The sequence below is a fragment of the Drosophila gunungcola genome, unplaced genomic scaffold, assembly GCF_025200985.1.
Source record: "Drosophila gunungcola strain Sukarami unplaced genomic scaffold, Dgunungcola_SK_2 000099F, whole genome shotgun sequence".
NCBI lineage: Eukaryota > Metazoa > Arthropoda > Insecta > Diptera > Drosophilidae > Drosophila > Drosophila gunungcola.
Window position 1 is genome coordinate 181,691 of NW_026453261.1, and position 13,627 is coordinate 195,317.

Sequence of the window (13,627 nt, forward strand, 5' to 3'; positions counted from 1 at the left end):
TACTAAGTAGGTCACACGCACAGTCACTCACGATGATTGCCCTTAACTCTGAATCTGTAAATGCAATTGCTAAAGTTTTCAGAGAAGAAAATATGATAAAATCGGTTTCAATGTGACCAACCATTAACCAGATTTACCTTAGAAGTTGAATTAAAAGCTTGGCATTAGAGTTGGGTTGATCATGAGCGGATTAAACAAAAAAGAGTAGTTCCCTTACATGAGTGTCCTTTTTGGCTCAGTTGCTCAGTTGCTCTCTTGTTCAGTTGATCAGTTATTTAATTAATTATTAGTCATTGACCAATTAAGTAACTCAACCAGTGAGTGAGTTTCTTTTACCCACTGAAAGGTAAGCAACTGATTTTGTTTACCAAAGTAAGCAGTGTTTTCCCAACACTACTTGGCATATTGGTATTTAAGGTTTCGAAAAAATCTATTTTCTGTTAAGCCCAACAAAGCAATGGTATATGGTATATATTAGATATCGAGACACTCACCTTGAGCAGCTCGCGGAAGTAGGGACTGCAGGCGGAGAGGACGACGCGGTGCGCCTTGATGCTGCGTCCCTCGCAGGCGAGCGTCACATCCACAAATGCCTCGTCGTCCCGCAGGTTCTCAAAGGCCGAGGTGATGCTGCTCTGATAGTTGTTCCAGCGCAGACAGAAGTGCTGTGTGTCGTCCATCTCGATGGGCTTCTGGTTACGGTTGTTCCTATGGTACTGGGCTACCTTCTCCTGTTCTGGGTGAACGGGCGTTGGTATTGGTTTGGGATTGGGTGTTGGTGTGGGTGTGGTTGTGGGCTGCCGAGCGTTGTGGTCGTTCTTGTGGTTGTTGTTGTTGTGATCGTCGTCAACCGACACAACGCTGGCCTTCTTTGAGGTCACCTTCTTGCGTATTTTGAAGGCTTTTTCGTGGCCCCCTCAATGAAAGGATGAAAGCGCTCTAACTGTCGCTTTTCTTTGGTTGCGGCTGGCGTAAGTATTTGCGGTTGGGTCCGATTGTTTTGCGGAGTAGCTGGACTATTTACTAATGATTATTTAACTGCAAGCGAAAAGAACGCAAAATACAAACAATTAGAGTTTGAGTCGAAATAGAGTTACAGGTTTATCAGGTTGGCGGAGAATTGAACCCTTCGCCGCCCGCCTCATATATTTAGAGTTCGCCTCGAATTGCTTTTATTTTCGCTGCGCGAACTAAAAGTTCTGCATTTGATTCTGCTTTGCTACGGTTTTTGTTTCGTTTTTTTTTTTTTTTTGACTGTTCTGCTTTTGTTTCTGCTTCTGTTTTGATTGCAACTATGCGAAATGTTTAAAAATTGTTAACAAATGCAGTTTAAAATGTCAACCACGGAGACGACGCAGCAGCAAAAACCATTTCTATGTCATACGGCGAATCAAAATTAAATAAACTATCAAGTCGACAATTAGCACTCGTAGAGACAGAAGAAGCAGCACAAGCCGACAGCGTAAAAAATTTATAACGAGTGCAGAACCACCGAAAAAAAAACAACAAAAAGCCATAAAAAACGGAGTGAAAACAGCCAACGCATCGCAAATAAGAAGAGTGAAAAAAGCGAATTATAACAAATGCGAAAATACCAAGAACACTTGTACACTTGGGTGGGAGCGGGAGCGGGAACAGGCGTGTGGGCACTGCGGCGGGAAACGTTCTGTTCCCATCTGGACATCTTGCAGAAAATCGCAAAAAAAAACATGTATTATTTGAATACAGAAAACTTTTGGGGCAGTTCATCTCTCTTCTGTCTCTGTCTCTGTATTTCCCTCTCTTTTTCCCTGTCCCTCTCTTGCTCTCACCGAACTGTTTGCGAATTGTGAACTGCGATAAGCGGAGCAAAGCAACGGCAGCGGCAAAGCTTTCGCTCGACATTGAAAGTGAAAACTATTAGATAAGTCCGCCGGGCGTGCGCTGCACTTTTTTTTGCTAATAAACCCACAAACTGATACGTATGAGTGATGTGTCCGCATAAAAATAGCACCCCTCGCAGACCCCTTTGTGTACGGGCGTTGAGATATCGTCATCCCGTTACCCATTACCCAGTCTTATTCCCATTCCCACCGATTCTCCAATTGCGAGGGGATCTCACCTTCCTTCTGCTGGCGCTCTGATTGGAATCCGACGCCCGGCTCGGATTAGCTCTGCTTCTTATTGGAGCTTGCGGGGCATTTTGAGCTTCCCGCTCAATTGGTTTTTTCAGCTGGACTTGCAATTTGCAAATTTTCTGATTTCAGAATTTTCGTATTTAGAGTGAACTATTCTGCTGGCGTACACGCAATTTGTGCACGCAGTTCCTCTTTTTCTCACTTAACAAAAGGCAAAAAAAGGCACTTACACACGATTTACACACACAGACTCGTCAAGGATGAACATGAACCGTTAGCTAGAAGCTGGGAAGCTGCGAATTCTGGAGAAGAACCTAGCCGAACCGAACCGAACCGAACTTAAGCGCAAAGCGAGCGATTTTGAGGAGCGACCGACCGAACGCACCGAACCGATGATTAAACTAAACTATTTCGGCATATGTATCATGGCCTGAGTCGAGCTCATGGAGCCCCATAGGCGAGGGGGAGGGGGTGGTTGGAGCGGAGCAGCTCCAGGATCACCCGGGGACGGATGTGCGGATATATGCGTGACTGGCCTATCGGGCAATTGAGTTATTAGGTGGATATCGGATATGACCGAAATTTAGGATAGTCCGTGTCCGTTTTCCGTAAGTTTTTGGTTTTGTGTTTGTTGCGTTTGACGATTGCAAGCGTAGAAACTCAACTGAATTCGCCCTAAAGAAGAAGAGAGTGCCGTGCCAAACTCAGTCGCTGCCTCGGTCGCCGCTTCTGCCTCTGCCAGCGTCGACATCGACGGCACACAAAAAGCGCATTAGGCGGCCAAAAAAGTCAGCACACACCGCCTCACACAAGCGAAACTATTCCCCAAAATTTCAGAATTCTGCGACTGTGTGTGCATGTGTGCGTGCTGCGCCGTCTGGATGCGGGAGCGAGGGAGATGGCGCGACAGAGAGGCGATCGCGCGCACGCTCCGTTGTCCGTTGGCGATCGAAAGGATTGGACAGGGACAGCAACAGCAACAGCAATAGTGTGACTGATGCAGGACAGAGCGAAAGAGAATGAGGGCCAACTTGGGGCTTATTAGAATGTTGAGTTCCCAGACGCAGCACACTCACACAGCAAAAAACAATTTTTGCAAAAAAAAAAAATTTCAGCGCCGAATTTTTAATGTTTCTGATCTCTGGCTCTCTCTGTCGCTCTCCCGTTTATACAAGAGTCGGATTTTTGTGCATAGAACAAAAAAAAAAACGCGTCGCAGCCGCAGCGCTGCCGTCGGCTGACTAATAACTAAAAATGGTGAAGAAAGAGAGGAAGCGACCTTACCCTCCCGCTTCCGCTCTCCACACTCCAGACGTCGACGTCCAAAAAGGGGGATGCCTTCAGCGGAAAACCCTGGAATAGGCTCCTGGAATGAGGTAGGGGAACCCCCTCCCTCCAATAGATCATTTCAGAAAATATCTTAGATTTTAATAAAGAGCAAAGAAAACAATTTCGCAGTATTTCCTCCCGTTTTTGTTTTTTTTTTTTCTTGCTGCATATAGCGGAGATCTTGTATGTGTGTGTGTGTGTGATCGTAGTGCTTACGAACTTTCAAGGCTAAATACTAAATTTTTTGTTGCCTCTGTGGCCGTATTATTATTAAATTTTGTTTGGCGCATTTCGCTTTCCAGCTCTTTTCCTCTCACTTCCACTCGCTCTTGCTCTCGCTGCCTTTAAAATAGTTCTAGAAAAAGTCAAATTCGTTGCAGTCATTTTTTCGGGTCCCCCCAGGGTGTCTGTGTGCTGGTGTGCGATATGGTGCGAGTTTGAATAAAAGCAATTATTTGGCTGACTGCGCTGTAGCTTATAAAAAGCCAAAAGAGCAACGACGAACGCGATTAGATAGAGCGGCAAGTAGTTTGTTCAGTTGGAAACTAAATTTTTTAATGCCAGCGAAAATAGAGGCTTTGGCTGTGTGCCGATCGGTTTGCCGGCCATATCTATATCTATACCTACATATATCTCCTGCACCACCCTCGCAAACTTGTTTGACGCCCCTCGCGCTCTCCTTTTGCTTTCTCTTTTTTTCTGTGTTTGTGCGAATCTTTTGCTTTTTGGATTTCTTCTGACTCTGCTTTGCCATTGCCTTCGTTTCGTTTCTTTCGTTGTCTCCAAGTGTGTTTGTGTGCGGTTTCTATTTTCAAGGTTAACCGACTTAGTTATGCACGCACACTCACACTCGCAGCTATCCGCACACTCATTTTAGCCTTTTCATTCCCCTTCCAATTGCGATAGGGTCGACGCGCGACAAGTTGGTATACGACAGCTAACAAAACATTAAACAAGGTCAGTCCACATCCACTTCGCCACTAACCAACCTCTGCCCCTTTTCCACCGCTTTTCACTTGTTGCCGGCTAGACGCTGTGGCGCCCACATCGCATTTCCACATGGCAAATCGCACACATTGCAAATACTGTCCCCCTTCCACTTCCCCCTTCCGGGCACCAAATGCCGACCAAATGTAAAATCTAACGGCCAACACACACACAGGCACACGTGGCGAGAGCCAAGAGCAGTAAAAGGGAAAGTTCTGTGTACAAACTAGCAGAGAGCAGGGAGCAAGGGAGAGAGAATTGGCGTAGGAGGCGTCGCAAGGACAGCATTACAGCGAGTGCAGAGTGCAGGCGTCTGTGTGGGTAAGTGGAATTTAAATGTCTGTGTGCGGCTAGACAATTGCTAGACGCAAAAGGCGCCCACCACTTCACCCACTACATTGTGTGTGTGCGTCCGGCATTACGGGGCATTTAAATTTGCATGTGCAATTCCCCACACACAGTGGAGCGTAGGAAGGGAACCTGTAGAACACCTGAATAATGTGTGTTAATTGGCCAATTAAGCTAATTGTAAGCAATTGGAGGGGTTTGGGTGAGGAGGGAGCGGAAGCGGGCAAATAGAAAAAGTAACACCCATTAAAAGCGAGGGAGCGCTATCGCACGCACATACACAGAGATAGATCCATTTCAAAACAAAACCCAATTCTTCAACTCGTAAACTGAGTCCAAGTTCAAGGTCTCGTGTTCAATTTAATCGACTCTGCCTCTGCCGCCGTCGCTCCCTAGTTAGTTGCGCATAATAGAGAGAGTGCGAGCGAGAGAGCGTTAGAAAGCTCGCCACTGACATTTTGCGATGGTGTTAAAGCGTGAGCGTGTGGACAAACACTACAAACAGAGGCAGTCTCTCTTGCTCTCTCCGGCTTTCAACCATCTTCCAGAACGAAGAGTATCGAACCAGACAGTGAAGAGGAAGAGCCAGCACATCACCCCTGTTCCCTCTTTCCTTTCTGGAAGGCTATGACTATTATTCCCCAAAAAAAAAGAGCCTGAACACTTTTGTCTACGCTTCTTCTTTGGGCTTTTGCTGCCTGCGCCGCCGTTTCTTTATTTTTTTTTGTTTTGGCTTGGCTCTCTGCCCTCTCCCAGTTCCCCACACCCTCCACTTTTCGCATTCCCGCTGACAATGTTGATTTCTATTGTTAGTGAGCTGCGACTGCGCCGTCAGCTTCGTCGTCTCTCTTTCGCTTAGTTGTTTTGGATTTTTGCTAATTTGACCTTCACCTTAACCTAGTCATTGTGTGTCGGACATTCGGTCATTTACCCCGCGCAATTTCGCCAACCAAAGTCGAAAAGCTTCAAATAAATAAAAACGCGAGAGTGGGTGAGCGCGCGAGTGTGAGTAATAGAGCCCCCTCTCTGGCTGCTTAGAAACGTAAGGCAAAAAAAGCCACTCCCACTTGTTTTCTCACTCAACTGTTTCTATTCTCCGCTAGTTTCTATTTGAGAGCTTTTGCTCTCTCTCTCTCTCTCTGCACTGGAAAACTAGCCATGTAAGTTTCGAGTTCGCTGCTCTTGAGTCAAAAAAAATGAAAAGACGTGGTGCGAATAGTTTTGCGCTAGATCGGCGCATTCATTTTCCAGCGTCGCTTAGTTAAGTTCGCAGAGAGGCGCACGCGGCTCGAAATCAGAATCGGATCCCTCCACGGACTTGGAGTTGTTGCGACTGTTGCTTGTGGTTTTTTTTTGTATCTCCTTAAACAGAAGGAAAGTAAGTGAGTTTGGTTTTTGTGCGCGTTTGTTTTCGTCATCGGGGGCTTTGAACTGCGCCGAGCGTTCAACCGCCCTCTAGTGCGTTTCGTTTTGTTTCGGGCTTCGTGCAACTCCAAAGTGCCAAAGTGTTGCCATTATCGCCAGCGTTTTGCTTTGCCCGATAAGTGTTCTTCCCCCGCCTCATGCAGTGAGCCGCCCTCAGCCCTCGGCCCCTTCACCAAAGGGGCAATCAGTTATTGTCCCGCCGCCGCTCTAATGAACGTTGAACTGCAAATTGCAAAAGCGTACGAAAATAAAAAACAAACGGCAAAATTCGTTCTCTTTGGCAAGACATCCGCGTCGCTGGGGTGCATTCACCTCTGCTGTGCTCTATCTTGTGGCTGCCTATCGGGAGATCATGTAAGTGCTCTGTGTTGAAAGAGAAATGGGGAGCGAGAAGCGGCTAAGTAACTGCGCCATTTCTGCTGCGATTCGAAATTGAAAATTTGCATTTAACACAAAACTGTTTCTGCCAAAAACGATGGTTGCATGTGTGTATGCATGGTAATATGGGAACGACTGGATGTTGAGTTGACAGAATTACTGCTACGTAACTGCTTTGTTATATCGTTTTTATTGAATAGGAATAGGCAGAGAGGGGGTTTCTATGTTGCTAGCGCAGCACATGGCCATATTTTCGAAAACTGAATTCTTAAATGTGTTTTTCGCCAAGCGTTCAATAATAATGTAACAGGAAGCAGAATGGTGGGAAAACAAGCATAGTAAACACAAAAGCCTATCGAAAACGAAGTCGTAGAAGTGAGTCGTGCATATGGAGTGAATGCAAAGCAAAAGTCAGCTGAGCTTTTCCCTCTTCCTTTCCACTGCACACAATTTAATTTGCATTACTTGGGACATTTATGTAGCTTGTTTGCTTTTAGCTCGCCTGTCTTCCATTTCCATTTTCGTTTTCGTTGCCATTCTCATTCCCATCGCACATATTGATACGGAGATGCATTTACATAAGGGTGCGTGTGCGTGTGAGTGTGGCCAGCTCATTAATTTTATAGACCATTTTGCGCAATGTGGCACACACATTCGCGATCAATTGACACACATACTCATACTCGCACTCTTTGCCAATGGCCCCCAACATACATACATACTCAACACACGCACACGAGTGCAGCAGCAATGTATTAGCATTTCTCACCAAAAAGCTGCTCTCTGCACTCTGCCGACGTCGCCGCTGCAGCGCCGGCGAGGTTAAGAAACTTTTGGGGTTTAATAACATTGCACAAGGTTATTAGATAAAAAATGTGCTCGCCGCAACTGCGCGAGAGAGCTAGGGCTCCCCTCTTCCGCTCGTCTTCCTGCCGTCATTGCCATTCCCATTTGCATTTTCATTTCCATTCCCGACTCACTACGGTCGAGATCGGAACGCCTCGTACGCGAGCTTCCAGCGAAAATGGGTTGGTCAGAGGAGCGACAGGAGAGTCATTATTTTAAGGCCCTGGATACACACATGTGGGCCCACAGTTTTGTGTATTTTTCGGGACTGGCAAATTTTTTGGCCGTTGATCTTAAGCGTTCTTTCTGCTGTTGCTTCAGTGGGTACTAAATGTCAATGCATTGTTGGGTGCGAGTGTGCGTGTGGTGCGGTTAGGGGGTGGGAGGGGCTGGGGTGCAATGCGCATCTGGCTCATCGAGTGTACACATTTACTTTTTGTGCCCATTATTCGCAGCACTTTTCGTCTCTGTTCTGTTCTGTATTTTATTTATTTTATTTATTTTATATTTTTTTTCAGCTATGCGATCACAGTCTGCAGTATGGAAGAAGGGTAACCGACGACCAGGTGGGTTATGGGGGATACAAAAGGTAGACTGTCTCAGTCACGGTCATTATCATTATCACAGTTTGTCACATTTACCGTTAATCAGCCCGTCTCGGGTTCCCTGTGTCATAGCCGAAGAAAAACCGAATCTACAACGGTTTATAAAAGAAGATACTCTCTATTTACTCTGTGTTTTTCCCCTTTACCTAACACGTCCCGTGAAAGTTGAGAGCCTATTCACTTGAAAAAAAGTCAACGAAAGTGCAGGAAAAAAAATGAAAAACGAACCGAAAAATGGATGACAGTGCATCGAAGAAGTCCGACTGGAAGCAACCCCTTCCGCGATACGCCCGTTTTCCGCAGGCTGAGTCCCCACAACTATGCACATGACACTCATGACCAACTGACTGACTGAGCCAGCAGAGCATAAAAAAACAGAAAGTGGCGGCAGAGGCAGAAGAATGGGGAGTGCCGGCAGAGGAACACGAAGCGAAGAAATGATGGGTCTTCATTTCGATTTGCTTGTGCTTGGGCAGAAATAGAAACATCGCGAATGGAGCAGAATAAAGTAGGAGAAAAAAGAAGAATATAGATCGGAGAATGGGGGAGGGATGGGGGGGGGGGGGGGGGGGGGAGAGGGGAAAGGGACGGAACAAGAGGAGAAGTGGAGTGAAAAGGAGTTATCTCCTAGTCTTTGTGCCTGTGTCATTTGTTTGTCTATCCAGCTTTTGGCCTTGGAGTAACCGTTTCCGAGAACTCTCTGTGACCGCCACCATCCCCCGCTCTCCCCAGGCGATTGTTAGTATGTCTATAGCGATAACTATGCACTTTGTCTGTCTCTCGATTTCGCTTTTCTTTCTGCTGTTGCTGTTGCTATAGCTCTTCTCCGTATTTGCTTTGCAACCCCTCGCAACTTGCGGTGGCCTTGAATGGCATCATCATTGCGTGGTGATTATGATCATGATCCCCATTTGTTACTGCGTCTGTCTGAAGGCGAATGCATTTGTGGCTGTGCTGTCCTGCAGCCAAACAAGTGCTCTGTGCTAGAACATGAGTCACGGTAACTGGAACTCGAACTGCAACCGTAGGAAACAGCTTGCCTGCGTGCTTTGTCCACTTGTGAGTGACTCTCAATTGGCCGCAGTTGTTGATTCCAGTTGATTGGGCTCCAAGGTTAACGGAAGTGCTACTGGTCTGTATGCTTCTTTTTGCCCGCCATAACTTCGTCGCCAACTTTGCAGCAGCGACCGACTTCTGTCACTTTGATTAACTGTAAATGGTACGCCTATCCCCCGATTCGGAAGCCCTGCAACTTCGCTTTTACTGTTACTGTTACCCATGAGGTTCCTGGAACTGGAGTGAGTGCTTGTACTTATGCTTTGTGCCCTTCCTGCTCTGCATTCGCTGCGACAGCAGCAACATTTCCAATGGCAGCGGCAGCGGCAACAAAAAGTTATGCGCCGACAACCTTGAATGTCGGCCAGTCGCACACACAGATGGCCAACACACAGACACGCTAATACCAACATCACCAACAGTACGCAGACAGCGTCTAGTCGGGGCCACCAGTTTGGCGAGTCTCCTCTTGTTTTCCGTTTCTAGCATCCAGTCAGTCAGCCACCGCATTCGCATCCCGAGCTCCAGAGCACGTCCCACGTGTGTATGCCACCTCCACTCCCCCTTCCTCGTTTTCGTCATCCGACTCCGTCTCTAGATTGTGCCGTTTTGTATTTTTTCGCTCTTTCATTTTGCTAGGCACGCTTGCATGGCTGCCTGCAATTTTCATTCAGTTTTTCTCTCGTTGCGCGACTTTCCCACCCCGCCCCCACAGCTCAATGCTTGCTCCTCTCCTTTTCTCCCTCGCGTTGCATGAATGCAGAAAAATGTGTTAGTAGAGTAGTTGCCATTACGTCACCTTGCTGTGTCTGTGTACACGTGTCCATGTGCGTGTCCGTGTGAGTGTATGGGTACTGGTCTTTGTGTCTTCCAGATTGGGAATGGTGGAGGATGGTGGAGGATGATTGTGGATAGAGATATAGATGGGGCTGGAGTGTTGTTATCGCTTGGCTGACTTGTCTGGGTCTGGGTCTCGGTCTCGGTCGCCCTAACAACTGACATAAACGAGGCAAAGACAACGACAGAGGCTGAGTCTGCGGTGGAGGACTCTGCCGCTATCACCTCAAATTCATGAGAAGGCGGAGGGGGAGGCGGTCGAAACTCCATAGCCGAACCGCTTGGGTGCATGTCTGTCTGGCCATTTGGCCCTTTACCCCACCGAAAGCGAAAGTTAAAGCGGGCTTCATGTGACTTACCTGGCGTAGAGCTAATCCTGAGAGTGCCTGAGACCGATTTCGATCGAGCCTGACTAGGCGTGAGTGGGTTGCATGGGCAGGAGCAGGAGCAGTCAACAAGGATATAACAAGTAACAACAGAAAAAAAAAAGAAACGAAACAATATGGGTGTGGAAGCGAGCTGTTTGCAGTTTGCACATTGCGCGAGCGATTTACGGTTCTCAATCTCCACTTTACGATGAGCGATGAGGATTTGCGATGAACTGCCACACCACGTTTGCTCGGTGCGACGCTGAACAGCAAACTGCAGTTTCGGGCTGGCTTTCGATCTTACCCGACGTTTGCCAGCCCAGCCTTCGTGAGCGGCCGAGTACAGATCCTCAGCTGCCATTGCCTTTGCCTTGCCATGCCTTGCCTTGGCCGTAAGCTTCACGAAGCGTCCGACTGCAGCCGAAGAAGCGGAGAATGGCGGAGCAGCGGAGAAGTCGAACAATGCAGTGGAAAGGGGAGTGGAAGGGGAGTGGAAGCGGAGTCCAGGAGGTAGACGAAGAAACGGGGAAACAAGAGACGCTACAGACGCTATTGTGCTGCCCTGCTTCCTGCAGTGCATCTGTACCTGTGTGCCTTGTATGTAGATGCACCGAAAATTTGTGACCTGGGCCTGGTACGCTTTTTTTGTGACTCTTCATCGAAGTGCTAATGAACGAAACTCAGGAAGAAATTAAATGCAGAAGGCGGAGCGGACAAAGAGAACCAGCGGGCAGCTGCATTGGACTGCCTCGCATAAGGCAAATGTCCTTCTTAGGGATCGGGACCATTCGAATCAAATTTCAGTGTGTATCTGTGTACCTGCATCGATGTGGATGTATATGGCTGGCTGGCTGACTGGCTGGCTGATGCACTTTATCGCACACATGCACATCAGCAGGCAGATACTAAATTCTCAAATGATCGAGGAGCTTCCAGCACATTAATGTTGAGAAGGGGATCCTCCCGCAGGATATTAGTGGGGTAACCTTACCTGACGACTGATTGTGACCTCGTTCAGCAGGCGCATCGTCGCTCACTGCTTTGCGGCATTGGTAGACCATATGGGTGCACACTGTTTATTCACTTGAACTTTGTGGCTTCCTTTTTCTCCGCTCTGGATTCTTTGTCTGAAGGTGAAGGAGGCGCAGAACGCGGGCGAATCGCGCACTAAATTGTCTTCCCGGGTTGCTTTATTCAGGAATCGATATCGTAGGTATTTGCTTAGGGCTGCACTTGACAAAAAAATGTATAAAAAAATATAAAAGTCTGTCACATCCCCGTGTGGATTGTGGGTCTGGGGAGTGTAGGGATGTCTAGGTGTCTATGTGCCGCACTAACGCTATTCGATTCGAGTTCAAATTTATAAATAAAAATTGAAATTGTGCGTTTGGGCTGAACTAACTTTAGTAACTGAACCGATCGAATTAAAAAGCTCAACTGAGTTCCGAAAAAATGCAGTTAAATGTGTTGGGCTTGTGCCCCTGCCCTCTGCTAGTGTGCGAGTGTGTGTGCCTGTCCAATTGAATCAGAGAATTGCCTGCGCGAGTGTATGTGTGTGTATACTTATGCCGCTTCGTATGTTTCATTCGCTTTTTTACTTTTTGCCTTTTTCTCGCTTTTTTGTTATATACATTTCGTGCGATTGTGTGTTTCGTTCGCTTTTTTGGAGTGCAGCGACGCCGACGGCGGCAGCACTGCGATGCGATCGCTGCAGTTTACAGCGGCAGCGCAGTCGCCAAAAAACGATCAATTTCTGCGCATGCTACGACAGCGGAGCCGAGCGAAAATAGCTTTTTTCGGGGTTTCGTGGTTCTGTGTGTTGGTGTTTTTGTATTTTGTGTTTTCTGGTATTGCCCATTTAGAAGTTTTGTTTTTTTATTGCCAGGCCGAACCGAAAAATTGGGGGAAATGCAGAGGCGAAAAGTGTCGTTGTCACCCAGCAAATCAACGAGCGCCGCCCACACACCGATGGAAATGTTTGCTCTGCTCGCGAATCGCTCCGTTCACCAGATCAGCAGCGGCAATTTGTAAATAGAGGGAACATGCAACTTTCGCGGTACACGCACACACGCATACAAAGTAGCGATCGGAGCGTTTATCAGCAGCGTCGTCGTGCGTCTTCGGCTCGCACTTACCCGCTCCCCTCGGCGACGATCTCCCCGGAGGTTCCAATTGAAAGTGTAGCCCACATTTTAAGCCCCAGCCCCAAACCAAAGCCAAAAACTCTTGGGAGTCGGCCTGCTTTCGCATTTGTTTTTAAGCCCTTCCGCTTCTACTCCTCCTTTCCCTCCGCCATCTTTTGAAATTGCAATTTTTGCTGATGTTGACGAAGACTTGTTTAATATTTTGGTTACCATTACCGCATTTTATTACATGGCTCCCCTGTTTGCCATAACCCAGATTCCCACTCTACCGTCCCTAACCCTCGCCCTATGGCACGCACAAAGACTTAAGATTGAAGGCTGCAGAGTGCAAAGCGAAGATTGCTGGCCCTGAGGAGACTGCGGAACTGGGAGACCGAGAAATCGGGCAACTGAGACTGAGAAACTTGTTGCCACTTGCATGTCGTTTGGACATTTTTTCCCCATTTTGTTTTGTTTTGGTTTCTGCTCATTGTGTTTGCTGCATTTTTATTTTACTGCTGCATCCTCTTGTTGTTGTCGATGATTTTTTGTGGGCTTTTTTTTAGATTCATGCGTGGCGATTTTGGTTTTTTAATTCTGCTTGTCTCGCACTTGTGCTAGCATTTTTCAAGAATTATTGTTTTGTTAAGGTTTCCCCAGCCCGTCCCGCTGTCTGCTGCTATGTCTGCAGTGACCTCTTGCCGATTCATAAACGAATAAACACTCATAAATGTATCTACACGTACATACGTATCCATAATGTCTTTATTATCGCGTCTCGTTCGGTTTATGGCAGTTTCAAGATCACCGCACATGTCGCCGAGTCACAGATTAGCCCGAAAGAGAGATTTGTGCTGGCAGGAACCACCGTACCGCCCTTCTAAGCTGCGTTCCTTTGTTGGGTGCTTTGCAATTACAACCGGTATTGTCGGAGACCTCGTCAACAACCTCTCGGCGTAGACGTCCGCGCAACGCAGGCATCAAGCAGCTGGCGGGACTGCGAAGGCGAAATGATCACATTGAACTTGTCGCCGTTTGTTCTAATTGGAGCTGCAGTTACTCACTCGCACAATCCGGCTCACGCACTCGTCATTTGCTTTTGACGTCGTTCCTTCTCCCTGATTCGTTCGGTGAAGGCCTTGCGTACATTGCCCCCCGCTAATGAACTAGCAGCGCGGGCGTATACTTAATATGCAAGGAGGTCAATG

The 13,627-nt window shown here is 47.4% G+C and overlaps 2 protein-coding genes across 5 annotated transcripts in view; one reads left to right on the forward strand and one right to left on the reverse strand.

Annotated features, from left to right (window-relative positions):
• Window positions 1-10,578, reverse strand: part of LOC128265184 (broad-complex core protein-like) — a 28,682-nt gene extending 18,104 nt beyond the window's left edge. The window contains 2 exon segments of the mRNA XM_053001041.1: window positions 495-1,038; window positions 10,288-10,578. Of these exon segments, the coding sequence (XP_052857001.1) occupies window positions 495-680 (186 nt within the window). The 5' untranslated portion in view covers window positions 681-1,038; window positions 10,288-10,578.
• The window catches only part of LOC128265182 (mucin-2), a 67,764-nt gene continuing 59,493 nt past the window's right edge, over window positions 5,357-13,627 (forward strand). Inside the window, exons 1-2 of one of the 4 annotated variants that reach the window (XM_053001039.1) lie at window positions 5,357-6,560; window positions 7,949-7,996. The gene's annotated coding sequence lies outside the window, so the exon portion shown is untranslated. The remainder of the gene's footprint in view (window positions 6,561-7,948; window positions 7,997-13,627) is intronic. The other 3 variants (XM_053001035.1, XM_053001036.1, XM_053001037.1) reach the window with 3 other exon arrangements.